The following is a 27,591-nucleotide window of genomic DNA, read 5'->3' as shown; positions in this document are numbered from 1 at the left end:
GTGTGTCAGGATACTGGGCCTAATATCCCAAGCATGCCGTATCTAAATCCTTTGCTAACTTGGCCGCATCCGTCTTTTCCCACTAATCTAGATTTGCTCTGCGCGCACAACATTCTTCTCTTGCTAGTGACATCACCTTGTCGTTATATTTGTCTGATTCTTCCATACAAACGAAATGCAGACAAGCCTCTTACGAGAGTTTCGCAGCCAGAAGGTAAGCTCGTTTGAAGCCTCTGTACAGGTCATTTGAAGCTCACTAGTGGTCGGAATATCTTGAATGTTGATAATGCGATCCCCTTTCCTTGACGCGGCAATCTCTTCTCCACATGTAATAGACAACTGACCTGAAAAGACTTGAAGGAAATCCAAGGTGAGGGAGAGATTCTCCAGCCTCAAAAAGACTGATGGTGTTGTCAGATCAATCGACTTGCAATATGGCAGCTCTATCTCGTCGATAGTAAGCAGAGGACCTGGGCTTGGTGGGCCTCCTGTATCTGCCCTAGGATCAGGCGCGGTTAAACTTGTCTTCGTCTCTGACGGAGTTCTACTATCGCGATCTAGTCGCGGAGGCGTTGTGGGCGGAGTCAGAGGCATTGGAGTGCACCGAGAGTGCTCCTCGACCGAGCCTTTCTCTTGGCTAGGAAGAGGAGGTGGTGGCTGGATCGTGGATGTTGAAGATCGATCCAACAGACTCCCAGAAACGCCTGAAGATGACCAGGATGCAAGTGGTAAAACAACACTCTCATTAGGATAGCAATATCGCTTCGCCTTTTTTGACCTCGATGCTCGCAGAATCTTGCGATCTATGGTAGTTTTCAACATAGTGCAGATGCGACCAAGGTTCTCGTGACACTCTATGGGAACATCTAGCCAGTCCGGGAGAATCCACTTATCGTACAGCCTCCCATGCGTCCGAGGCACATGAATGCTGTTATGGAGGGTAAAGAAGAGATTGCACAGATAGCAAGCGCTCTTGCTAGAGGATATACACCTTGGCCGCGGTTGGTCAGGATGAATCTCGTAGAAGAACAGAAGTTGTATTTCTGCATGAACCCTCCAGTGTGAGTCCTGCAGAGTGGCGGGCAGCTGGATCTCAAACGACTTCACCTCAACTTTCTCAAATAATCTACAAGTCCTAGACCTTGCAGCACATACGAGCTCGGAGGTAGCAGAGTAGTAGCGGCCTAGCTTACCGATTGCTTCTGGCAGATGTGCCTTCAAACTGGGTGCCAGTGCTGAAGTCCGAAGGGCTAACTTGAGATTGGTGGCAGAGGAGAACACATAGATCTGCTGCACAATCGCCCCAACAACCTCCTTCATTTCGGCATCCACCTCGGTTAGGCTCTCGAGATGGGCAAATAGGCTTCCTAGATCTTGTACCTCACGCCTGCTTTTCGTTAACGCTGCTGTGGTTCTGATCGAAGAATCATGGAGAGCATTGTGCAACTGTTCGACGAGAGCCCGTTTCCCAGCCGTTTTCCAACTAATCTTCGCATGACGTGATCGTAAGCGGGTCAAAATTCGATATAGATCTAAGTCAACAACCTTGCGGAAGGCTATCGCTATGTCCTCAGATTTCAAGTTCCATGAGACATAAGTTAACACAAGGCTTAAAAATCAGATCCAAACACTAACTTCGTCCGGCAGCTTTCTCCAAGACTTTTGCAAGCTTGTCGAATCCGTTAGTGACGGCCGAGCAGTCTCCTGAATTGGACGCTACTCGAATAGTGATGCCTTTCCCGTTGCAATGCTCCTCAACGCAGACAGCCATAACCTTGAGGCCATCGTCCGATGTGGCGGATAGAAATGCTAAGTTGCTTGCGATCTCTTGCTCTCTCAAAAGACTCAACCGACGAGTAGGGTCATCTCGCAGGTTCACAAGATTGTCTCTAGGTATCTCCGGGAGCTGGTCTAGCTCCCGGAGGCGCTTGATAGATTGCTTTAATTCCTCGCGGGTGATCGTGCTTCCCCACAGATTCTGCATGGCCGTCTCTTCTTGTAATCTGACGAAGTACAGTCTAGTTGTATAAGATTGGTCAGCCATGATGGTTGACTGGATGTCCTATTTGATATAAGGCATTTCTGTGATGTCTTGGCGAATGATGGCCTTGTCGAAGATACAAATGCATAGTGTGGAAGTACAAGATGAGGTGTTGCTGGGTTTATTATTCTCCTGGTAGCACTTCCCCAAGAAGTTTTGTTTCGAAAAGCGGGGTTCAGTAGGGATTCGAAATTGGCTGCACAATTGCACACTTGGATTTGGCCACTTTGATTTCATTATATCTATGGTATCTATGGTATCTATGGTATCTCTACTCAGTGTACAAATACCTGACTCTCAGCGAATTACCTCGTTGAATATATGCGCGCCACCCGCAGCCTGATCGACAAGATCCCGGAGACGAAGCGGGGATGTGGTAAAAGAGGGGGGTGATCGGGTCCCCACGTTTTGGCTTTTGGTACAAGCTACCGTGAGGCTGTCCGACATGCGAGCTCCAGCCAAACATTGTAACTAGTCGCAGCGCTCCGTCAGGAAGGCTCCACAGAATGCCTCGTTTTGTATCTCCACATACTATACGCAGCACAGTTTCCTACAATGATGACCACCTTCAACAGACAAATGGCGCAATCAACCCTGATTTGCCTTGCATATCAGACATCGTCCGATGCAATAGCTATAGTCAGCGACCTAGTAAAGGGCATGGTGACTTGTCATAAGTCTGCATGCTATCGGTGAAGAGTGTCTCATAGGCTTAGCTGATCACATACAATACTATTGTACAGCACGGCTCTACCGCTTTATTTATTGGGCGTTGGACTTGGGGACGCTCGACCAATACATAGGTCAAGCTGTGCAATGCATCAATCTGTCGCCTGAAGCCCTTTCCATGTCTTATCCTAGATCTCTTGCTGAATATCCTATTAGTAACAGCTCATGTTTTTACACAACGAATGATCGTAGTCCACATGCCAGGTTTACCAACAGTGGCGCTCCCGGGTTTCCCACAATCGAATGTTAACGTGGCCGGGAAGAGGAGCAGTCAGAAAAGTTACTGTCTGCAGCTGCAGTGCAACACAACCGCGGCCCGTACTAAGCAATTTTGAGCCAAGATCGTGATTCGGCTCCAACTTCTCCAATTACACATCAACGTCTGTTCCAGCTCCCGAACTTCGTAGACAGCCAATGTCCAAGCAAGCATGGGCAACACGAGAGACGAAAAGTCCATATAATTGGTGGGTAAGATAAATAATTACACACATATATTTTCTACCATGTGCCTTTAAGTTAGAAATGAGCTAATGAAAGGTTACAAAAACCCTAGTTTTATAGGGATGAAAGATTTGAGACACAACCCCAACAGGGGCGGATGAATCGTTGTCCATCTCTCACGTCCTTGACGACTGGCTCACGTACTCAATCAAGACTAAATGGACAAATAGGAGACTCTTATTCGGCTGTCGAAGGTTGTGAACAAATAGGAATTCAGCCGGCATATGCATATGCATACCCACATCCGGGAGCTCGGCTGGGCACACTGCATATATCATGACTCTTAGCACCTTTGGGATCCTCTTGCATTGCATTGTATGCAGTCAAAATGTTACCTAATCATGTATGATGCACGAATCAAGCCGTTGGGGCGGTGCATAGTATGTGGTATTGGTCACATTGTGGACGAAGATTCGTTTTTGTGTCTTTCATGAGAGACAGCTCATATCAAGAACCCAATCTAAAGTTGTGGATAAGCGGTCATAAGAAGGCCTGGAGAGATATGAGGCTGGTAAAGCCTCATTGAGGCTGTTTGGGCTTTCATCGACAGAGCAGGGTTTGGGAGCAGCGATAATACTTGCCCAGTCCATTGAATTATCTTGAATGCTTTTGACTTTCACAAACTTGCAAGCTGTCCTCCTAGAAAAACTGAGAAGTGGAGTTCGTTATTTTGATGTTCTATGGGTCGAACTCCCAATCACAGGTTTTCCGTAGCAAAGGATCGTACAGTCACACCTTTCGAATCAGTGCTCGACTCCGTCGAGCGGCACATTCCTCATCCTTTTAGGAGAACGACCAAAAGAGTGGCGCCTTTAAACGGAAAGTTTTCTGTGAGTAGTCTTAAATTATTGTGTGGTTTGAGAAGGACTTCATCTGACGTAAACCGTGCAACCTAGGAGCTGCTATACAGCATGGGGAAAAAGAGCAAAAAACACCAGGACCGCATCGATCCGTGGGATACGGCCGACGATTACCGCCATGAGACTGAGTCTACGAGACAGAGTAATGGCAACAGGGGACGGGACAGAGGTTGGAATGAGGATTGGACCTCTGCCATCCCCAATAACAGACACGATGACGTAACCTCTGAAGGTCGGGAACCGTCAGTTGCGCAGACTGACTTTGAATTTGACCCTTATCTTGTCCTTGTGGAAGACCTGAAAATGAAGATGGAAGCTAGCCGGACAGTTGCGGAAGATGTCCTTGTTTTCTATACACAACATCAACTTGAAATTCAGAAGGTAAATACAACTCGGCAGCGACTTAACGAGATGACGAAGAAGTGCAGCGATTACAGCATTGTTATCAGCAGCCTTCAAAAGTTTGAAGGAGAGAAAAGGCAAGAGTTAGACAAGGAAGCGGCAACTATTAAAAAGGACAGAAAAGAACTGGATGTCTTGAAAGAAGAAGTGGCCAGACACAAGCAGCAATTGGCGGAAGAGAAGCGCGAATTTGAGGACATGATAAGAACAAAAGAGGCAGAACAACTCTTGAAGCTACAAGAGGAGAAGGCGAAACTTGCAACCGAGCATAACAAGAAATATGACAAGCGAGTAGAAGAACTTGAGAAGGCAACGAAGAAAAGCCAAGATGATGATAGGAAGAAAATTTTGGATCTGGAAATCAAGAATGACGAGCTTGTGCAGGGTCTCGAGGAGCAGAGACGCAAATTGAAAGATACTGAGAAAAGATGCAGGGACGTAGAAAAGTTAAGGAGTCTCTCTGAAACAGAAGTCGAAGACTTAAGCCAAAAGTTAAAGATGGCAGAGAATGAGTTTGGGCTACATGCCAACTCGATTGAATACTTGCACGTATCAAATCACTCCAAACACCGAAAAACGGTCTCTAACACTTTATAGTCAAAGCGAATTTCTCAAGATACACAACGACGTTCATGCTATCTCTTCCCGATATGTCGAACAAATAAAAGTTAATGTATAGTTCCAAAATCACAAGTTTATGCTATTGTTATTTTGCTAATATACGTCAGGATCTTGACGCCGATGTACACGACAAGATTGAGGAAGTAGATGACGATTTTATATCTGTTCCTATTTCCAACAGCATCGTTTCTAAAGAGCTTTGTCTTGCGCACTTTCAACGAGTCATCTCCTCTCAGCTTCAAGCTATCCTCTTGCATCCATTCTCATCTGAGATAACCGTGCAAGACCCAAATCAAACTTCGCTACTCAATCAAATCTACTATGGGCTGGCTGAGAGTTTCCACGAAGGCAAAAGCAGCCTTCGCGCTGCAAGAACTTGGGCGGCTCTCACCATGCGCAGTCTCCACTCACAATCAACGTCAACTATACGCGCGGAGATATTCACGGACAATATAATGAAGGTACTGTCACTCCTACTCAATCCCAAGATACATCCAACTCTTCGAAAAGACCTCACCCACCTCGCTACGTCCGCCATCTCCTTGTGTAGTATTGTTCAAACCGACAGGCTCGAACTACAAGTACATCCTACTCTTGACCCAGCAAGCTTCGAAAAACCGGAGGAGGACATTGATATTGCCAATAGTAGAGTATTTGTTTTGTTTCCACGTGTCACTGCAAGAAGTTGTCCACAAATAGGCAACGCTCGTCCCGTCGGTCCTCCAGGTGGTTGGGTAGATTCCAGGCCAGAGTCGCAATTCGAAGAAATCTGTATTCACAAGGGGGTAGGAATACCAGAGTGGGAACAATTAGTACGAGTTGGAGAGGAGGAGGAAGTGGACAGGAGGAGGAAGCAGGAGATTGAGAGTAACGAGAAGAAGAGAAGAGAGTTGGAAGAAGAAATTGAGAAATTGAACAAGCCAGACCTGGGGCACAAGCGGGGAATCTCGTATAGTCGGAGAAACTCGGTGGTAGTCGGGAAGTCAACCCCTTCAAGTCCAACTTCGGCGTGGCTCGGTGCACAGAAGATACCGGAAAGGGGATAAGAACTACAGAATGGCAAATCATGCCATGGTGGGATTAAATTAATAAGCAGGGCATTGGAGAATTTTGGAAATGTTTGCATGATTTGAAGTAATATATTTTCTACCCTACTCAGCAAGCCCTCTGCCTGGAAGTCATGCATTTCTCCTCCCCCCGCTCTGAGTCTGTCATCAATGACTTGGGCTTTTTGTATGTATTGTTCCAGAGTGTTTTTAGTCGTTCCTCGAGGTAGATAATATCTTTGGCCTTGTCGCTAAGGCCGTGGTAAAAGTGGAACTTCAGAGCAGTCTCATCCCAGCCAAGTTCCGATGCAATCACGCTGAACCTTGCGGATATATTCACGTGTCGTCCCTATCTGTTTCAATGCCATTGGCCGTTTTCAAAGGCTCTGTCGTTTGACATGTCGTTAGATGTCGAGGTCCTTCCATTCTTCGTCAGAGATCAAGATATATATGTATCTTGGAGTTGAAGGTTACAATATCTATGCACTGAAAGAACGTAGAGGACCAAGAATACATTGTAAACACGGGAATGCAGTGGTTCGATATCTTGGGCGTCATCGCTGAGAAGTGCTGTGGCTGCATGATTGTGGCGCTGATTTCGAAATCTTTCTGCTTTGTATCTTCAAAACTGAGAGTCATATTCTTTGGTGATAGTAGCTTCGTGTGGTAACTCCGAAATTCGGGAGCAGGCCAAAAGTCATAATAAAATAGAGGGGCAACTTCCGTCCCTACGTGCCGAGAAAAATGATCGGTACTTTCACTTTAAGTATCTCAAAATCTGTGCATATATCGACACCTCCTATAATTGTGTATCGGTCGTGGTCCTTGGCCACCCCTGAATACTCTCAATACTTCCAACTAGAAAATTACGTTGGCATTGTCGCTATCGCGCCTGATTTGCAGAGAGTCTCCGTTAATAGCGCAACAGTGTTATTGTGCCGTAGCTCCACCATCGAGCTCTGATCACTCCTAATACGTATAGGGGAGGCTTACCTGAGCTTCAGAGCCTTACTGCCATGCTGGCAATCGTCACGGGTGTTGTGGCTGCAATGACATGCAAATTCATAGCGCCCGAGCAAAAGTAGTAAGCTTACAAACTCTATACAATATATAAGAGAGAGAGAATCGATTTATAATACCTAGGTATTCTACCCCTACTTTTACTTTTTTACTCTCTTCGTCTAAGTTGTATATTATTTATTTATTATATATCTAGTTACTCCAAATTGTATTTCATCTCAAGATTATAACTGTCCCTCAAGTATTCGTTGTTATACTTTCTACTAGTTCTCAGCTCCAAGCTTCCTCTTAGTACACATTTATAGACAAATAATACGTATGCCACTTTCTTCATGATAACAACTATTCAACTCAGTCTAAGAACCTTGCTGATTAAAAGAAGCTGCTAACTTATACATATACTATCCACTTTTCCATTCCTTCATATTTCTTCTTATTCTCTCTCTTAACTTGAAAAAGGTTACCATTCCAAATCCTTAAATAATGCTAGTGGCAGCAAATGGCTTAGACTTCATATCTATTCCCTCTCGTTTCTACTTTGTCTTTATGCTAAGTAATTGGTTTTGGGCGACCACTCATGTCTCGGGTCAGTACTCGCTCAGTAAATGAAAATTTCAGCTTGAACTACCGAATTGAAGACAGATGTAAATGAAGGTGCATATGGTCATGGCAGCTAATCAGGCCTGGATCAATGTAGTCACCGCGTCGAGTGAAATTGGGGCTGTCTCTAACGATGTTGGAAAATCATGGGGAGAGTTTTAGTAAGATACTACCTAATCTGCCTTCCTCTACCTCAACTTCTACTCCTTCGTTAGTATCTACGTGTACTCAAATAATAAGCTGACTCTTAGATAGTCTGCCAAGAAATCTTCTAATAGTGATCAACCACAGGTTGTGGAATTTCAGGCTAGCTACGTTCCCAAATTCAACAAATCTTATAGGAACAACGGAATCTAGCCTAGGAACACGCGTCTCCTAAAATTTCCCCTAAAATCCCCCTTGAGATCCTTGGCCGCACGTAGCCAAGCATGCAGATACACCGCCAAAATCTCACAGGCCCAAGGCTCCACGTCATCCACCGGCTCCCCATTCAGACACTCTCTCATAAACGCACTAAACTGCACCTTCCACTGCTGAGGCTTTACTTGCTGATAGGATTCATTGTATATCTTCTGAAAAAGTCCCCCTGTCTTGACAGCGAGGTTCGTCGCGCAGCGTGCAGCAAGTGCGGTTTCTACGTCGGCAAGCTTGAGATTGTGGCTCTCGAACACGAAGATCATGGCGTCGTAGTAGAGCGAGCAGCGAGCGCTAAGGCCGGAGAAACTGTGTGTCTCAACGTCAGATAGGGAGGCGAGAGATGAGTCCATTGTAGCTCTTGTTCGGTGAGGGATGTTGAAGTATGTAGTTGCCGGTAATTCCCGGAATTTTTGGGTCAAGATGAGGATTGAGGAAGGCGATTCCTTTGCAAATACCTTTTGAAGATGTGGATAAAACGTGCTGACTACTGATTCTGGGATGACCGGCAGTAGGCCCCAAGGCTTCAGCGCTTTCAAGCCAAAGGCGATCCTGAATATTTCATCTCCCTCTGGTGGAAATATAATTTCAAAACGCAGCCCTTTCATGCCTGGACAACGACTACCAAACAGTTGGACAAAGTCTGGGGACGCTGCGCTCGTAACATCATAAATCGGATTTTCGTCCATCGATCCTCCCGTAAGTTCAGTCAGATTACGTCGAATTTGAACTGTCGTCCAAGAAGTATTCGATACAAACCCCCTATCGGCATGGCAGTAGAGGAGAGTGCTGGGTTTCCCAGCACAATCAAACCGCAGAATTCCTAGAGCGAGATCAATACAATGCCGTACATTCAAGCGGTCTGAATATCTCCCCTGCCACATCGCGCCAGGAAACGTGTTGAAGGTATTCCAAGTCGCTCCATCGAGCTGTGCGATTTGCGTGAACGGATCGCTATGGGGAGCTACGTACATGTGGCCTAAATGTGATGTTTTCTTAGTGGTCTCTTTCGGGTCGAAGTGAGAAGGCGAGAAACCAGCGAGGATAAGGAGAGCAGCAAAGTCCTCAGCTGGGAGTCCGTAGGAGATCTTGGAGCCATCGACATGGATATCTGCCGTTGTGGGGACTTGCGGAGCGGCTACTGGGTGGTTATCCTGGTGTCCAGGATTCAGAAGGTCTTCCGGAAGGATTTGAAGACGACAAAAAAGCTGACTCCATGACGATTGTCCGCTCATTGATTTTCTCTGGTAGGGGCAAACGACAATATCTTTCCCCTCGTTGTACTGATAATGGATCCATGCCCGTAACGAGGGAGCTTTTCCCCCAATAACCCCAGTGTCCATACGACCAAGTTTAGGAAGGCAGATAGCCCAGTCACCTGCGGCTGCTTTGACGACCTCATCGCGAGAGTTAGAGAAGCCTCTCAGGAGAGCGCGAAGTTGGGCTACTACGGCTATGAGACCGACCAGCGTGAAGAGGGTGCCGACCCATGTTCCGATCATGGAATAGAGGTTTAGTTTATCCCCTAAAGATAATGGAGCCATGGTGATTAAGAATAGTGTATTGAGATAAGTCTGAGTCTCCGAAGTCGGACGAGGCTCTCAGGCTGAATGGTGTAGTCGCGTTCAAGGGAAAAGGAGGCTGCTATGATAATATGGGCAATGATTCCAAAGATAAAGATACTGCGGATTCTAGTTACATCTGTTAATGCATTATAGGAATTTCGGGGACTAGTGTTAAGAAACATAAATTAGAGACTTACGCTCCAGCTGATCGTGAAGCCATCGGGCTAAGAATAGACAATGGGCGGCTGCATGATGCTAAGCGATCCTATGGGGATTGATTGACTTCAGTAACAAATGTATGACTCCCCAGTCGGCCTCATAATATAGTTCTCATGAATCTATTTCAAGCCTCTCTTGCAATAGACATTCTTCAGATTGTGGTCATCAAGTCTTACCTCCTCATATTAGCTATGCATAGATGAATTTGGACTTAATAGACACTTACAGAGCAGCAGTGCCATGATAAATAAATTTTCATAGATCTTAGCTACCTAGGTAGTTAGCATAAGTTGGAGGAACGGATTATTTTAGTGTGGATGCTAAGAAGGAGGGGAGGAAGAAGAGGGCATTTATCTAAACCGGGAAAAGTTCGGATTGTAGAAGGGGTGATTGGAATGAATAATTATCGAACGTAGCTAGGTTTAGCTTGTGACATTTAGGTCGAATAGTTACAAAACGGTAAGAGGGGAGGGACCTAATAAAAAGGAACAGGTGCTTCTAAACCCGGAGATCAAATTGTAAAAGAAATAATACGAGTAGATAATTATCAAAAGCAGCTTTGATTACTTTTGACATTCAGGTACAAGTAGTTATAACAGCGATAAGACGTAGACTATAGTACCTAGGTAATGAAGGCGAAGGAGACACGTCTAAACCGGGAAAGGTTCAAATTGTAGAAGGGATAACAGGAGTGGGTAATTATCGAAAGTAGCCTCGTGTCCTTTGATAATTGGGACGAGTACTTCGTAGTTGAAGAAAAGACAAGAGGATAGATAGAAGTGGAAAGATATAAAAGGAAGAGGTAGATAGATATTTTAATGTCTACCGCTGGGTAAAACAAGCAGAGGTAAAAAACTTTGTGAAGTACTTCAAGTTTAACTATTAGTATAGCGATGAATGTAGAGTGGTGGCAGACTCGTGACCTCTAGGCATAGGCGGAATCTCTCGGGCCATATCGATCAAAGTTGATACCGTATAATGAGATAGTCTTGGCTGTGCTGTCGCATGGCGAGCAGACTTGAGCCAAACTTGTGTTGGCCGCCTAAGTAAACGTAGGCCGCGCTAGGCCACCCGAGTTTGGTGGTTAGAAACTGTCGAGATTCCCACGATGAAACACCACAGTTAATCGGCCCCTTAAATAACCTCACTACAACGGGCGCGTACCAACTTCTTGTATCTTGTACCGCCCGCCAACCGCCAAGGGTCGATTCCTCGCGATCCCGAGATCGGATCGTCTAACCGCTGGGCTCCATGGCATGCGAACTTGTGCTGCCAAGAATATATATGAATAGACTTGCAAAACAACAAGATGCAGTAGTACGGGAATGCCTCGAGCTGTGAAATATTATGAATGATGGATACTTCGTATGAGCGCTAAACGGCAGGGAGGACGAAACGGCGGACTTTTTGGGTCGCTGGAATGAGGAGCGCATGTATAGCATTTATTACCTCATGTGAAAGCACTATCCATCAGAAGCCAAGGCATGCACTACCAACCTGAACAATTCGTCTAGAGAACGAGGAGCCCGCGCACTAGTTCGATTACATTCCACCGAAGTATCAAACAATAAACACGAAACACCTAAATATACACAAGCAAGGAAAGTTCTACTGCAACTTCACGATGGATCCTCGAAACACGCAAACACGCAACACACTGATCTACACCATGCACACACAGACAATTCTAGACTCGGAAGGGCCAATGCTCACGATATACGCTGTGGTCGGTCCGGGTCCGTAGAAAATGAGTGATTTTCAAATCCCCTGGCTCTCGCTCGTCTCATGTTTGTTTTTAGCTTCGAGAAAGTGCGGCATTTGCGGTTTGATGTGCGGAAACAAATGTGTTTTATGTGAAATGAGATGAACTACTTTTGTTCGGGTAGGGAGCAATGACGACGCGCCGGTACTTTTTGGTTGATGCGACTTGAGAGGGGGATACGATAATTGAGGGAGAGGAAATAGACAGTACTGTGATGCAGAGTAAGATATTTTGTCTATTTGAGGCTGAGGAGGCGAGCGCGCTTCCTCTATGACTGCGTTGACGAAGGGGGGTTAGCAGTATGGGTACCACGTTTCTAAAATTGTCTTTTCGACGGAATCCTATGACCCAGCCACTCCGGGGCGGCAAGCGCGAGCGAAACGAGCTGTTTTTGGAAACGATGACACCTTTGATAAAATTATATCGGTTGTAATCTGCCTTGGACCAAGTTGGTACGTACAGTACTTTCGTACCTAATGCCATTAGTCCGCTGGGCGCGGTACATTTACTCCGTGGTGCTGGCTGGCGGAAGGCTGCCAAATGAGATGATTTCATTCCTCTCCCACGGGCGCGGCGGCTAAATGTGTGGACAATCTGGAGGCTGGACATGCTCATTTGTTTATGTCGCAATTTCCGTGGTAACATTGGCGCGAATGCTTTTTTATTAATAACGGGAGCATTTTGATTATTTACCGCCAATCCTTCTTCGGGGACGGGGTCGAGTCTATGTCACGCCTCACGCGACCAGTAGGGTGTTGTACGTAGTATGAAGTAGTGGCTCTTGGGATGGTGATCCTTTCGCGTTGGAAGAAAACGTGGCTCTGGTTCAGGATCAGCCCTCGGGGTGTAATTGCGTGGCGAGGTTGGGTTGGTTTGTTGCTGGAGAGGCTGTTGGGCTTTTCCGTCGGGGCTACTTCGTTCGTTGCCCACGAGTGCGACGCATAGTACGTGGCGAACGGCAAGTCGCATTCAGAGATTTTCCGCCGAGTTTTCCTTTTGCATCGCGAGTAGTAGAAACGCCAATCGTTCGGTGGTTATCGATCGATTGCTCCCCAGAGTCTCCACAGTGGGCTGCCGAGCGGATGTGCACTGTGGATTGTGGAAAGTGGAATACTGTGGAGATTTGCGAGTCTGGAGCGCAAAACCTTACAGAACCTTACCAAACCTTATGTGGCGAATGTAACCCTCTACAGAACCGTACAAGCGAGAAAAAAGAAGACGAAGGAAAGGATTTTCCCAAGGCGCTGGAATCGGGATCCCAGTGTCATGGCTGCCAGGCACCGCCAGGAACAGGCAAAGTGGCAAGCAGAGTGACAGGCAGTACAGAGGAGTGACAGTTGACCGTGACATTATTGACAGCGCTGGCTGCACACAATTCAGGAACCGGCGCGCACTAAAAACAGAATGGGCCAGTGAGACGACGACAGTTTCACTCGATCCCAGCGCCATCCATGCGCCGTCCTGGGCGCAAAGACAAAATTAAGATTGCAGAAGTGTGACGAGAGGAGGGGGAGATTTAGATTAGATCAGATCAGATCAGATCACAGCAGATCGATCAGAAGCACGCAAGGACAGTAACAAATGTACTTCGGAATGAGGGACTACTGAAGAGAGGGACAAGACAACAGACAATGACCATGGACGAACGACCAGCAAGGGAATCAATCAATAATCCATCATGGCCGTGAATCGTGAATCATGAATCGTGGCTGCCAGCGAGTTAGAGTTTGAGTTAGAGTTAGGGCTTTTCCCTCCTCCCGCGGCGCAATCTCTGGCAATTTCAGGCGCCCTGAGCACGGAGGGGCGATCCCGGGGACGATGGACGATGGAAGATGGGAGATGGAGGATGAAGATGAAGATGAAGCCTGGAGGGGGTCCTGGAATGAGGCCCGGTAGGCTCTAGAGGCCCTGTAGCAACCCTCTGTCGCCCATGTATTTGTATTGCACGGCCTGGAGCTGGAGTCCCTCGCTCACCGGCTCCGGATCTCGCTCTGGAGACGACGATGGTTTGAATCAACCACCACCAGTAAACCGCCTCACGATGTTTCAACCTGTCGCAGACCGAAGCGCCGAAGATCTGAATCCGTTGGAGTTGGGTCTGAGCTGAAGGGAGAATAGAGAACAGAGAAAGGGAAGCTTAATTTGCGAATTCAGACAAACAGATCCAGCCTGGGCGATGGCATCCTTACTGTAGAGTAGTGGCAATAATATGCTGCCGATCCTGTTGAAAATCTTATTAGCTGCCTTGCGTCACTCTGTACCTGTGCCTGTACCTGTACCTGGCGTTAATAATGGTTGACCCAATACATCGTAGTGCCCAGACATCGTCGAGAGCGCGCAATCTGCCGTGCCCATCCTCGTGCTGTCCCCCGAGGAAGTGTGTCGAGGGTCGAGTGGCACTGTCCCTTCCCCCTGCCCACGCCCCGAATCCCCCCCAGCGCATCCCTAAAACTCCAACCGTCGCCGCCTTTCTGCGTCTGCTTTTGCTTCTGCTTCTCCACATCGTCCATCCATCGTCCATCCTCCAATCTACACAGACTTCGTTGGCAAAGTCTCCTGCTCTCTCGTCCCCGAACCATATCCTTCTCTTCAACCGACCCCAAAGCAAACTACAAACAACAAACACAAATCAGATACACGCAAGAACGTTGTATTCACCACACTCCTTCTTTCGAGATACCCCATACCGTACCGTCGACTTCGTCGCATCCGACAGTTACCATTGTCGCAAACTTCACATTCACGATACCATCGTCCATCCCACAAGAGCCCAGTCGCTCTTTTCCATAGAAGGAATATATCGTTCGATTCGTCGATCTCCGTCTCAGATCCGCCCTATACATTCCTGTCGCATCGCATCGTTGCCCCGACAATAAACACTCCCGCACCACCGTTACACACACCCAACAGTTCGATCGACATATATTCAAGATGCGCCTCTCCACTGTCGCAACCGGGCTTTTGCTCCCTCTTCTCGCCCTTGCGCAAGACGCACCCGCGGCCAATGCGCCAGGCGACTCGACCACGACCCTGACCGCGACCGCGACTTCCACCAAAACCATCACGGTCTCCAGAGTCGTCGCATCCGTCACCTCGACCTACGGAACCAACTCTACCACTGCAGTTGGCCCCACCGCCCCCGTTGGAACTGGTTCCAAGGTCACCGGCACCGCCGTCAGCTCTCTCCTGGTCCCCACCAATCCCTCAGCAACTCTCGCACCCGTTCCCACGAACGGCGCATCGAGCCTGAACAACATGTACGCCGGCAGCGCAGGTCTGTTGGCCATGTTGGCCGCCGCCTTGCTATAAAGCGCATCGTAGCAGTTGAGTGGGAATGGGAAGTGTGTCGTTGATCCCGTAACCCAGCTCTCGGCATTCTGTTTGTGCGCCGGGTACCTTGCAGCTGTTGGTACCTTGCAGCAGCAATTGCCGCCCGGAATGCGAAGACTGGGTATTTCCCACCTCGAACACGATTTGCGATTACTTTCATCCGAACTCGACGATGCGATCATCTGCCCTCGTTCTTTACGGGTCTCCTTCGCCTTTTGCGCGACGCAGACATTTTACGGCTTGACGACTTGATACTCCTACTCTTTTGTGCATATTCGCCCCCCGCCCTCTCGATCTCGCTCTCACGCGCTTCACGTTAGTTGCATCTGATGTATGAGCCTTTCCGACGACATTTGACTTGGTCTTTTTGCTGGTGTTGGTCGACGAGAAATAATCGAACGCATAAAAGCACCAATATTTCAATTCGCCCATACCCCGTATACACGCACATCGCTTTTCAACACATCTTTCAACCTTCGCCCTTCTTTTTCAACCTCCGATGTGCGTTATTATTTCGGCCTTGTGCTGAATCCCCTTTCTCGCCCTTTGCGCGGTTCACTTGATACCCCAAGGGCACCTATATTGCGACTTTTGCGACGCGGAGATCTCCTGGTGAGCTTGGTGTTTTTTGTGCTTGGTAGCTGATGGACATATTTTAAGGGGACGAGGAGAAAGGAGATCTGAGCTCATTTGAGATGGAGAAATGTTTTATTCGGTGACCACCGCGGTGGGGAGGCGTTCTATGGCGGTGCATCCGTCGACAGCAATGTGGAGCTATTGTTCGAAAAAGCTCTGCTGGATGCGATGAGAAAAGAGAGTTAGAAGCCTGGTGCCCCCTTTTGTCGTATACTCGCCGCAGCACAGTCACGGTCGGTTTGAGAATATCGAGGGTTGAACCGCGCGCACTTATTGCCCGTTACCTCATTTGCTTTGTTTATTCATAGTTTTGCTGGTTCGCTACCTTTTTCCTTTGAGTTGATATCTGAGGGGAAGGGTGGCTTGATTGTAGATAGCTGGATTGAGATTGCAAATATATCGCTTTGCAAACACCTTTTTTAATTTTCGCTTGATGGTGCAGCTCTGGTTTTTGGACGAGATGCATTGCTGGTATATGATCGCATTTTGCATAGACTTGATGCGCTTCGCTGCCTCTGCTGACAATGAAACTTCAACGTTTACATGGCTCTAATACTATTAAAACCCAAGCAACTGAAAACAAGCTCGCAAGGCTGCTTATCCATGTTCAGAATAATCGTAGAAAATTGCATCTGCTAGCTAGGGTATTGTTTGGTCATGTAAATAGAAGGCAGTGGACTAAACATAAACATATGACTATGCCGACACTTGGACATCTAGGTTATTATTCCTGATGTGCTCCTTCTTACTTCCGACTACGGTTTTGAAGTTTCGTAGATAGATGGTGTAGGTCAAAGCAGCTGTATGGTAGGTACATGGTGTAGTGTAATTGCAAACATATGATTGGTCGCCGGTGCTTTCTGCTTGCAATTAGACCTCTGGTGATAATGAGGGATGGATACGCAAAGAAAAGGGGTAATGAGATGGGCAGTAAATATTCGCGCGATGAAATCGTAATACAAGTATGGTACGAAGTATACATGGCAAAAACGAACTGGGAAATATACTGCTGATTGAGTAGATGATGGAGGAGCTGCACATAGAAATATTCGTGGCGAGGGACTTGGGTAAGAGGGACTTGAGATGCATGCTGCCTCACTGAGGCGTTATGGGCTCTTAACGCATCTAATAATCCTTTAGATTAAATGAGCAGCAACCTAAAGGATATATAACTTGCATCTTGATACAACAGAGGACTTGTAGGTCATGATATGATTCCACGTCAATGTAAAAATCTAATTTTTCTAGTTGAATGCCGCCGTCTCGCCTAGAAGCCTGAGGCAATTCATCGTCTGGGGAGCTCCCAAAATCTCATCCATAGTTACCTCCCAAACCTGCAAATCCCCAATCTCGATTTCCCTCATCGACTATTCATCATGCTGACGGCGCGCAAGGTCCCAAGGGCCTGTCAATCATGCCGTCTGCAGCTACTATCGCTATTCGAGAACGGATTCACGAGACCGAGGACGAATAATTCCGCGCGATACAACAGCACTTCTCTGCGCCCTCATCATCAACGAACTGTTCGTCTTGACCACTACGCTTCTACTCGGCGTTTTACATCGGGGGCGCGATCTTCTAAGGATGTGGAATCCCAGCTATCTGGCGCGTCAGTTCCGGATATCGAGGCGGTGGTGAGAGAGGCGCGGCAGACGTTTGGAGAGACTCTGCCCAAGGATTATCTGTCTGCGGAGGAATACATACTATATGAACGTCTGTATGGGGCACCGCTGCGAGAAACGATGGCGGATGATTTGGAGTATCTGCCGGGTGGGGAGGAGGAGGTTCAGGAGGAGGTTGTGCGTAATGTGCTTTTGAGGGAGAATGCAGATGGGGAGTTTGAAGAGATTGAACTCGATCCTGAATTATCCTTTCCTCATAAAGCTGTTCAGGAACTGGCAGAGGTGTGTGAGGTGGCAAATGCGTTGGGTTTGGGTGGTCCCCAGGGGAATGAGTTCCCTGGTAATGAGTTATTGGATGGTGCTGTGTCTGATATTGCCCTGGGCGTTGATGAGAATGCTTTGGCGGCCGAACGTGAGGAAGTATACGTCCAGGGCAGGAATCAACGGGAGATCGATGCAATTGCGCGGTTACAGAAGGATATGGCTGCGATGGAAGCACGACCGGCTGAGGAGGAAGAGGAAGAGGAGGATTATATTGAGGAGGAATACGAGGAAGATATCGAGGAGGATGAAGAGGGCGAAGAACGCGAGCCAGATGCATACCTCGACTCCAATACCCTTCGAACACATCCGCATACCATGACCGGCCGATCAGGAACCTTCCCCACGACCATTTCATTGCCACATGAACAGCTCATCGAACCCATCTCTGAGCTGTTGGAGCGAACCAGTATGAAGCATATCTCAGAAGCAGCAGAGAAACTGTTTGGCGGCCCAGGTCTTCCCAACTCACCATCAACGCGGGCATCCAAAAAACATCTCCCCCAAACCCATATTGCGCTGGATGCTTCCCAGCACCGGATGACCGAGATAGAGGCCGATACATATATCAGTGCTGTTATGCCCGGTATATATGCCCCCGTTGTGGGCACGTTGGTAGAAGTTCGGAAGAGACTGGGATCTAGTTGGCTTCGTGATCTACTTCTCCGGAAAAATGGAAGTGCCAGAGTACTGGATGCTGGTGCAGGAGGAGCTGGTGCAGTGGCATGGCGTGAAATTGCACAAGCTGAATGGGATGTGATGAGCGAGGAAGGCATCGTTCGTGGCCCAAATCCGCCGACTGGGAAGACGACAGTTCTTGTCGGCGCCGACACCCTACGGCATCGAGTCTCAGGGCTGTTGGAGAACACCACCTTTCTGCCTCGTCTTCCTGATTATGTCCATTCGTCTAGGTCATCGGCACATGTTGATGGCGCTGCAGCACAGGGCCGGAAGACTTACGATGTTATTATCGCCCCGCATACTCTATTTCGCCTAAAGGAGGATTTCCGACGGAAGAATATGGTGCAAAACCTCTGGTCTCTCCTAGATCCCAATGGAGGCGTCCTTATTCTCATTGAGAAAGGCGTGCCTAGGGGCTTCGAAGCGATTGCCGGTGCCCGAGAGCAACTTCTGGAGAAATATATCTCGTCGCCAGGGGATACTGCCACCGAGAACGAGATTGAATCACGAGCATCAGAAAAAGCCCGATTCGCCGAAAAGGAAGATGGCATGATCATAGCGCCGTGCACCAACCACTCAAAGTGCCCTATGTACCTAACGCCAGGCCTCAGCTCCGGGAGAAAGGATTTCTGTCATTTTAGCCAGCGCTTTATTCGTCCCCCTTATTTACAACAAGTTCTAGGTGCGTCGCTGCGGAACCACGAAGATATCAAATACAGTTATATAGCTGTTCGACGTGGCGACGATGCTAGGAAGGCTGAGTCCCCGCTCCTTCAAGGCGATGCAGCCACGGACCAAGCCTTTGAGGGCTACGAAGATCATGACCTTCCCCAGTCCGAAGTTGGTGGAGATGCAACTAGCACTGTCACGTTCAATGCTCTTTCGCTCCCCCGCGCTGTCTTGCCCCCTCTAAAACGACGTGGACATGTCACGCTAGACCTATGCACGCCCTCTGGCAAGTTAGAACGGTGGACCGTTCCCAAAAGCTTCAGCAAGCCGGCCTACCGCGATGCTCGGAAGTCAGCCTGGGGGGATCTCTGGGCGTTAGGAGCCAAGACCAGGGTTTTAAGGTCACCGAGACTTGGGAGATCGATTGAAGACGGGGGCAAAGGCGGGAAAGTGAAGGGTATCCGAGATGGGAGAATGGGCAAGGGTGGGAAGAAGGCGAAGAAGAATGAATTCGAAGTGCTCATGGGCCCAGAGGGCTTCCAGGGCATCCAGGAAGCGAGAAGCCGTACGAAATTCGTGAGGCCCGAGAAGAGAACGAAGGGTGGTAGGATTTACAAGGAGAAGAAGCCTATTGGGGAGGATGACATATAGGAGATATGCACGGGGCTTGTTTATACGATAGGAGATCCGTTTTGACGACGCTGCTCTTGTACAACACTGTGTATGCTTAAAAAAGGGGTCTATGTTTGGTTGCTGTATGCATTGGGAAAGGTCATGGTGTACGGATATGGGCATTTATCTCTGCTCATTGAACAGATTATAGGACATGTAGGATAAAATGGGGTGGGACAATTTGTAAACTATTCTTTGTCTTAGCTTGACGAGCTAAGGTCTCCTTAAAGATCTCAAAATATTTCACCTTGGATCGGCATTTAACTTATAACGTGTATGCTCTTCTCTGATATATCGATAAGGATGCGGTAGAGTGGCACCGAGACGATGGTAACCACTGTTGAAAATGAAAACGGTGTCTGATGACTAAGCTTTACCTGCGCCACCATTCAATCCCCACCATCACACTCTACCAACAGTACGAAGTACATCATAACTTTTCTTACATCTAACAGCATAACTCCCAGCGAGTAGGGATTTTCGATATCAGCAATCAATAGAAAAATATCTATCATAGGAGATACGTACTCTTGAATTAAAATCCCAGCAGCATCACATAGGCAGCCGTCAAAATAGGGCGCAAGCACAAACCTCGCCACAGCCAACATCGAGGCCAAGGCAACCTCCACCAACGTGCCAAAATGGGACAAGAGAACTCCCATGAACAGATCGATTCGAACACGCCTACAAAGACGCTATCATCGCGGTCCCTTGAGGCTGTAGCAGAATACATCAAAGATGGGACTCCAAAGAAAATCGTGGTCATGACAGGCGCGGGAATCTCTACGTCAGCAGGAATCCCCGACTTCCGCTCCCCAGACACGGGACTTTATGCCAACCTCGCTCGCCTGGATCTCCCATTTGCTGAAGCAGTATTTGATATATCCTACTTCCGGCAAAACCCGGATCCGTTCTATGTCCTGGCAAAAGAATTATATCCCGGCAAGTTCTTTCCAACGGTGGCGCATTCCTTTGTGGCGCTGCTGGAGGAGAAGTCCATGCTCCAGATGTTGTTCACCCAGAATATCGACACTCTGGAGCGGAGGGCTGGTGTGCCTGGAGATAAGATCGTGGAAGCTCATGGTAGCTTTGCGACGCAGCGGTGCATTGACTGCAAGTCTGATTTTCCTGATGATCTCATGCGCAAGGCTATTGAGAATGGTAAAGCTCCGCATTGTATTGTCCCGCAGTGCAATGGGCTGGTTAAGCCTGATATTGTATTCTTCGGTGAAGCTCTCCCTGACTCGTTCTTTCAAAATCGGGGAGTACCAGCTACGGCGGATCTGCTCATTGTGATGGGAACTAGTCTATCGGTTCACCCATTTGCAAGCCTACCACAATTTGCGCGGGAGGGCGTGCCACGAGTCTTGATCAACAAGGAGATCGTGGGGGATTTTGGTAGTCGGCCGGACGACGTTGTTATACTTGGGGATTGTGACGAAGGGGTTAGAAAGCTCGCTGACGCTTTGGGGTGGCGTGACGAGCTTGAAGGAATGTGGCTGGAAGTCGGCGGGAAGGTCAAAGAGCAGGAAGCAGCACGGTTAAGAGAACAGAGGAAAGCCATGTCCAAGGACGAGGTGCTTGAAGCAGAAATCGAGAAGCTGACCCGAGACGTCGATGCATCGCTTCAGATATCGAAGGATCATACCCAACGAGTAAATGATTTGCTTGCTGGGCCGGCACAACCCGAAGGAAAGGGGTTGAAACTGGAAGCGGCAGATGACTCTTATCCAACTTCTACTCGACTTGCTCAAGCTTCAGACGTACCAGGGAGAATGAAGGATGGAGTATCAGAGCCGCCTCCAACACCAAACGATAATCCGTCACCAGATCCCATCGTGACCGTGCCGAAAGGTCATTCAGAGAAGAAGCCCGCGACATCTGATGATCTATCAACTTTAGATCTCATACTTCTGCACAACAAGCCGATAGACGACGAGCCGATAGATGACGACGAGGGAACGATCCCGTTCCCCAAGTTTTGAGTTAGAAAAGGAATCAAGGTTGTTGGAGTCACGTCAGGTTGTTATGGAACTTGAATCCCAACAATTCTTATGGCAGGTGGCCCTCGCCCCATCCTCACCCCGGATTCACGTGCAGTCTATCACCTTACCTCTACTCACGCAGCCTTAGCTGCTTGAAACACCTATCTATCCTCTGCATGATTTCGAGATAGGGTTTACCTAGGCAGTACTGTTAAGAATGTCAACTCCTAGAGAGCAATATCAGGGGGGTTAAGAAAGGGCTGGTTATCGAAATAGCTTAACCTCCTACCTCCCTTGCGAGAATGTTAATGCCCTGGATATTTTATAATGTTCTATTTGCAAGTGAAATTCCTTTTTAATCCTTATAATTTGCAGCTAAATTTCTTTGTGGTTTGTATACGGAGTTCAAGACTATCTACCGAGTAGAGTAGCTAGGTAGATTGCCGCCCCTACCCGTTTTCGGAGACTCATAGCAACCTTCGCATTCCCATTCAAGTTTTCGCGGCTTGATTGACGAAGGACTAGCCCACTATGTTAAGGAAGAAGCAGGAGGAATAATTAATATTCAATCTTGAGATGCGTTTTATTTTTCGCTAACGAGGCTGCCCCTCACGAAGGCTCAGGCTCTGTTGCACATGATGGTCTTGGCGTCCTATGGCGTCCCTGGAAAATTGTTGCCTGCAAACCGTGCCATTGCGTCCTCAGCTCTCAAACCTAGACATAATTCTCATCTAAAAGGAAATTTAATAAGAAATTATATCTACAGAACTTCCTTTTGAGGTGTTGATGTTGATGTTGGGAAATCCGGCAGTTGGAAGCCGGCCGGTGCACCTAAGACTGCCAAGCACGCATGTTCCCGGAGCTAGTGGCATGGACCGGAGGCACATCGAACATCAATTCGTCAAGGGGCGGTTGGTTGAGAATTTCCTGCTCACACTCAGTCTCAACCAGATGAATCCAGTTATCCTCGACATCTCGCCACCAAATCGCCTCTACGCCTCTATCGATTCTGCTTCATGGTTGTTGGGCTTCGGTTCCCGTGCCGGGGCCCAAGAAGGCGCCGCAGGATGATCAGAACTCTCTTTCTCATTTTGCTCGTCCTAGGGCTCATTATATTTCTGCTTGCATATATGGTCTATAAACCTCCTAACCTCCTCATCACCTATTTTCAGTGGAAATATCCTTCCGTGCTTTTCCATCTCCCATTGCCAGCATCCCAGCGCGTCGTAGCACTCACAATAGACGACGCGCCCTCCACCCATACAGGCGCCATCCTTGACCTGCTCAAGTCGCATAATGCAACAGCAACATTCTTTATCATCGGCAGCCAATTATCCTCATTTGAAGGTTCTAAGAATATTCTGGAACGGATGCTGGCGGAAGGTCACGAGATAGGAAACCACGCGTGGGAAGATGAGCCTAGTGTTTCGCTCCCACTTTCCGAACTCGAGAGACAGGTTAAAGAAGTGGAAGCTATTATTCCGGCCAATGATAAAGGGGCGAAGTATTTCCGCCCTGGCTCAGGCTTTTTTAATTCCGCAATGGTCGAGAAAGTCAAGGCCTTGGGATATTGGGTTGTTCTGGGGAGCATCTACCCACATGATCCGCAGATTCACAATCCAAGGATTAATGCGGCGCATGTGTTAAGTCGGTTGAGGCCTGGAGGCATTATTATCATGCATGATAGGAGGGAATACTCGACTCAGCAAGTGAGATTGGTGCTTGAGGGTTTGGAGGCGAAGGAGTGGGAAGCTGTGAATTTGGGGACTCTAATGCGGATTAAGGATGAATTGGAGGTTAAGTTATGAGGTTGGCGTTTCCGCTGGACCGCCGCTGTTTTCGACTTTACGATATATGCTGCATCCCGAGAGGCTTCACATTAGAATTCAAGAGTGCAGGATTGCGGTCGATCTGAAATTCTGAACGATAAAATCCGGATTGAAAATTTTGACACCAAGATCCGCCCTACGTCCGAACATCTCGGCGAAAGAAAGCCAAGTATTTTGGTGTTGTGATGAAGAAAAGCCTTCCAGGATCTTTGCCAACAACATCTCCAATTATGGCCCCCCAGTATCCGAGGCATTCCTGTACAAAGCCGCCACACCCCTTATTCCATCCGCCTCAACTATTCAATTCATCGTTACAGCATTTGTATCTGGATATCCCACATAAGTAGCTTCAAAATAAGGGTCGCACACAAAGGCAACTTGACTATTGTCAAATCTAGTTGCTAGGCTACAAAAGCATATAAACAGGCAGCCAAACATATCCTTCTAGGTGCTGCAAATGGATGGATTTCGGAATTATATTTCGCCTGTCAATTGGTAACGTGCGACGCATTTACGCAGAGGTGGGACCGTATTCAGCTTGGTACCCGCCGGGGAGAACTTGGAGCCCTAAGAAATCGAAGATATATAGTTAGCAAATGCTACTAAAGCCTAAAGGTCAAGTATAATATAACAAAAAACAGTAAATAGATATTTGTAACTTACAGCTATCAATATCCTCGTCAACTCTTCGCTTTTGTGTGCAATTGTTCATACTTGCGACCGATTGCATCTTAGAACCAGCCTCAGTGCAGTTAAAATAGCAAGGAGTGTCCAATATTCTCTGCAAGGCGTCGTCCTTCCAGCCAAAAACGTAATCGGCATGATTGGCATAGCCAGTTGCATCACCGAACGACCAGACGAAGGGATTGCTTCCATCCTTAGGCCACTCAAGGTCGTTGAACGGCTTTGTGTCCCAGACGACCTCGAACATGACTTGCGAAGTACGTACGGGATGCGTTGATGGGCAAGGTCCAGCACTCTCAAAGGTTCCGGTCTCAGGATAGCTCATATGTGACATATGATCGGGGCTATCAAGGTTCTTGCCGTCCCAACACGTTGGAAACCGGATAGAGGTCATAATACCCTCCTTGCAAGGGCGGTTAGGAAATGCCATGATCTCCGGAGCCCGAGTAACAAAGGTGTCTAAGCAGGTGTAAGTTAATTGGCGGAAGCGGGCAGCTTCTGCTAAGGTTCTTGCATAAATATCCCCAATAAACATGCGAAATCCCTGTTTTTATTAATATCTAGAATCAGAATGCCTCGGGAGGACTTTATTCTAGCGACTTACGGGCTGGAATGCCGTGACCTTGGACTTTTGTCCCGAATCATAAATAGGATCCTGCATATAGTAGACAGTCAAACCGCCAATGGCATCTGTAAACTGATTGTTTCCGAGTTGAGGAACGCGCTTGTAGCTCCCGTTCTGTGCGCGGAAATAGAGGACCGCGGTCCAGTAGTTGGAGAAGTCCTCACTAAATTGGCAACTCGTGCAAGTCGATTCGCCTGGCATATCTTTTTTGGGATCCATGGTAGCATTAAAGGAGTCCTATTAGTAGCTGTTAGGGATTGAAATAGTGCTAAGGGTCGGTTTACGAACACCGCCAACTATTTGATGGACATGGCTGGATGGGCTTGAACCCGGGTTAACCAAGGGGTCAAGTCTCTCAACTACTAGCTGGGAGCAATGGAATCGAACCACTGCACTGCTAGGTGCAGCGAGCGCCAGAGTAAGGAGCGTGGTCCACTGCATCTTGTGTCGCCGACTTGTACTTTGATTTTAAGGAATAATGAAGATCAACATCACAAGAGGAAGATAACTGTAGGAGACCATGTGTGAGAACAAAGTTCATGTGGGGCTTCTCAATAAGTCTTGCCAAGTGCCTCAAACCCTAGGATATCTGATATGGACCCACCTATATTAACTGCTCGAAGGCCAAATATAAAGTCCGAGAACGGCGAGAGGATGACAGTTTATTATATGGCTCATCCTATAGGCGGCACTGCAGATATTGAAAGCGTGTAGTGCAAATTAAATGTCTTTGCGGCGACGCGGAAGAACTGTCAGCTCAATATCGAAACGTCATCTACTGCCGATGCAGCTGCAATATAGCGGAAGGTTGTGAAGGATGCGTAACCAGGATCGACAAGTACCCTGGCGTCCTCGCCAAAGATTTGTTCGGTTTCGTACTAGGTGTGCCCGTGTGCCCTGGGGGAAAACTTCACCCAGGCTATTGTCCTATGGTTAATCTGTATCCGCAGTAATCAACAGTTCGCAGATACTTTCAACCTTCAACACCAGAATCACAAATCATAAACCGCTATCCAGCAGCCGAAGGTTTAACCATATCAGCCGGCTAATTTAATAGGGTCAATGATACTATATCTCGACCTTAATAGGACATTAACCCTTGTGCATACTATATCGGAGTAATTTACCAGCAAGAAAATGTATAGGGTAGGGATTCCCGGGATTGATCAAGATGCGTAGAGGAGATATATATAATAGGCAACGTCGTGAATTTGTTACCCTTGGTTTTTAAAGAAGTTATCTTAAGAAATACAAAGACCTCAACTCACGAACAATGCGCTTTGGGATCAACCTGGTTGCTCTATGCTTCGTGCTAGCGGGCGTGGACGTCAGCGCTCAAGAAGTCCAAGACAAATGCCCGAAGGGCGACTACGCGTGCTTGGATATAATAAACTCCAGTCAGTGTATTGAGCAACTGGTTCTTGAACACCTCTCGCCACTCACCAAAGATGCGATGGTTAAATGTGTGGTGTTTGAGGGTAGTGCGAGCAACTTGCCAGGAGCAGCTAAGGTAAGCTTAAGGATGCAAAAACCCCCGATTGCACTAAACACCAAGAATGCCAGTCTAATGCATCTCTGAAAATAGTTTTGTCGATGTCCAGGTTGCCATTCTGCGCCGATAAATGCGGCAATTGTAGAAATGTTCCCGCCGCCGTGTGTCTAAGCAAGATGGGGCGAGGTCCGTGTTCGAGTCGAGCTGGAGGCCTCTTTGTAGGTGAAGGGCACACTTAAAACTACGATTCGAGTCTAAGATGTGGACGTGCAAGTTGAGACTTAGTGGGAAGGGTGGATGTCAACGCTTTGGTCCGACAAAAGTAGCTATACCGATCCTGGTCTGCGTTGAAAATCACCCCTTGGGCCACCCGGCAAAACTGTATTATGAATCAGGCGTGATGACAAGTTATAATTCAGGTGTGATGACAAGTTATAATTCAGGTGTGATGACAAGTTATAGTACAGGGGGGCAAAGCCGGCTTGGGCGAACCTATGGCGCGAGGATCCGGCGAGATCAGGAAATGCCATTGAATCGATTCCCAGATACCAAATCTCAGACTAGGCAAAAATCTAGAAATTTGAGATTCAAGCAAGATGTCCGTCGCGATAGATCATTCACTCACCTCACATTTGCCGTGAAGAAGTTGAGTGACGTCTCGACTAGGGCCTTCTCGTAGACTGGGCCGTATTCTCAGCCTCCTCGTGTTGGATCTGCTGTATTATTTACTAATATATAGTGTGGAAGGTCTCGAATAGCATAGCGGTTCCAGCCCAAGGCAAGTCCTCCTACCACAGCTACAGCCATAGCCACAGAATAGAGATTAGAACAGGATAACTTGCAAGAGAAATTGGGACAAACTTCACAAGCGCAAGAAAACTCAAACCATTCTTTCGGCTACGGATAATAAGTGCTACGTCTACTTCGTAGAACTCTGCAAGCTGGTGTGGCTAAAATTAGCCGCTGACCACTATGACGTCGGCGATCGATTCAGTCCCGCACCCTCCAAAATCCCAGCCGAGGATCCCTTGAGAACAAAAAGGTGCGGAGCAAGATTTTGGACACCTCGATTCTAAGAATAAACCTCGCGCGGGTCAGCCACTTATATGCTACTCTGTCCCTATAATACTCGATTTTGCCCTAAATTGTCAGTTTCCTTTAAACGGAGGGAATACCTTCTCAAACACCGATACCAGGAAGGTGGCTTACTAGTAGATTTCTACCGGCAGATTTCTACCAGTTTTACCTTCCTACGAAAACCCGGT

General features: G+C 47.7%; 8 protein-coding genes across 8 annotated transcripts; 5 read left to right on the top strand and 3 right to left on the bottom strand.

Moving 5' to 3' along the window:
* Positions 1 to 5: 5 nt before the first annotated feature.
* BP5553_06599 (Uncharacterized protein) lies at positions 6 to 2,044 on the bottom strand (the record flags this gene model as incomplete). Its single annotated transcript, XM_032015222.1, has 4 exons — positions 6 to 136; positions 195 to 854; positions 1,194 to 1,562; positions 1,636 to 2,044. The coding sequence occupies 4 exons, from the start codon at positions 2,042 to 2,044 to the stop codon at positions 6 to 8; spliced, it is 1,569 nt and encodes a 522-aa protein (XP_031868643.1).
* Positions 2,045 to 4,182: 2,138 nt separating this feature from the next.
* BP5553_06598 (Uncharacterized protein) lies at positions 4,183 to 6,200 on the top strand (the record flags this gene model as incomplete). Its single annotated transcript, XM_032015221.1, has 3 exons — positions 4,183 to 5,045; positions 5,131 to 5,206; positions 5,262 to 6,200. 3 exons carry the CDS (start codon positions 4,183 to 4,185, stop codon positions 6,198 to 6,200), a joined length of 1,878 nt encoding a protein of 625 aa, XP_031868642.1.
* Positions 6,201 to 8,173: 1,973 nt separating this feature from the next.
* BP5553_06597 (uncharacterized protein) lies at positions 8,174 to 9,778 on the bottom strand (the record flags this gene model as incomplete). Its single annotated transcript, XM_032015220.1, has 1 exon — positions 8,174 to 9,778. The coding sequence occupies one exon, from the start codon at positions 9,776 to 9,778 to the stop codon at positions 8,174 to 8,176; it is 1,605 nt and encodes a 534-aa protein (XP_031868641.1).
* Positions 9,779 to 14,711: 4,933 nt separating this feature from the next.
* BP5553_06596 (uncharacterized protein) lies at positions 14,712 to 15,089 on the top strand (the record flags this gene model as incomplete). The annotated part of the gene is made up of 1 exon (XM_032015219.1): positions 14,712 to 15,089. The coding sequence occupies one exon, from the start codon at positions 14,712 to 14,714 to the stop codon at positions 15,087 to 15,089; it is 378 nt and encodes a 125-aa protein (XP_031868640.1).
* Positions 15,090 to 17,122: 2,033 nt separating this feature from the next.
* Positions 17,123 to 19,690, top strand: BP5553_06595 (uncharacterized protein; the record flags this gene model as incomplete). Its single annotated transcript, XM_032015218.1, has 1 exon — positions 17,123 to 19,690. The coding sequence occupies one exon, from the start codon at positions 17,123 to 17,125 to the stop codon at positions 19,688 to 19,690; it is 2,568 nt and encodes an 855-aa protein (XP_031868639.1).
* Positions 19,691 to 20,352: 662 nt separating this feature from the next.
* On the top strand, positions 20,353 to 21,696 carry BP5553_06594 (putative NAD-dependent deacetylase sirtuin-2; the record flags this gene model as incomplete). Its single annotated transcript, XM_032015217.1, has 1 exon — positions 20,353 to 21,696. The coding sequence occupies one exon, from the start codon at positions 20,353 to 20,355 to the stop codon at positions 21,694 to 21,696; it is 1,344 nt and encodes a 447-aa protein (XP_031868638.1).
* A 1,130-nt stretch (positions 21,697 to 22,826) lies between these two features.
* BP5553_06593 (Carbohydrate esterase family 4 protein) lies at positions 22,827 to 23,504 on the top strand (the record flags this gene model as incomplete). The annotated part of the gene is made up of 1 exon (XM_032015216.1): positions 22,827 to 23,504. The coding sequence occupies one exon, from the start codon at positions 22,827 to 22,829 to the stop codon at positions 23,502 to 23,504; it is 678 nt and encodes a 225-aa protein (XP_031868637.1).
* A 532-nt stretch (positions 23,505 to 24,036) lies between these two features.
* Positions 24,037 to 25,275, bottom strand: BP5553_06592 (Uncharacterized protein; the record flags this gene model as incomplete). Its single annotated transcript, XM_032015215.1, has 4 exons — positions 24,037 to 24,092; positions 24,189 to 24,753; positions 24,814 to 25,071; positions 25,123 to 25,275. The coding sequence occupies 4 exons, from the start codon at positions 25,273 to 25,275 to the stop codon at positions 24,037 to 24,039; spliced, it is 1,032 nt and encodes a 343-aa protein (XP_031868636.1).
* Between the last annotated feature and the right edge of the window lie 2,316 nt (positions 25,276 to 27,591).

The sequence above is a fragment of the Venustampulla echinocandica genome, assembly GCF_003357145.1.
Source record: "Venustampulla echinocandica strain BP 5553 chromosome Unknown scaffold_4, whole genome shotgun sequence".
Classification (NCBI taxonomy): Eukaryota; Fungi; Ascomycota; class Leotiomycetes; order Helotiales; family Pleuroascaceae; genus Venustampulla; species Venustampulla echinocandica.
Note: the sequence above shows the minus strand (reverse complement) of the source record. Positions and strands in the feature narration are given on the sequence as shown.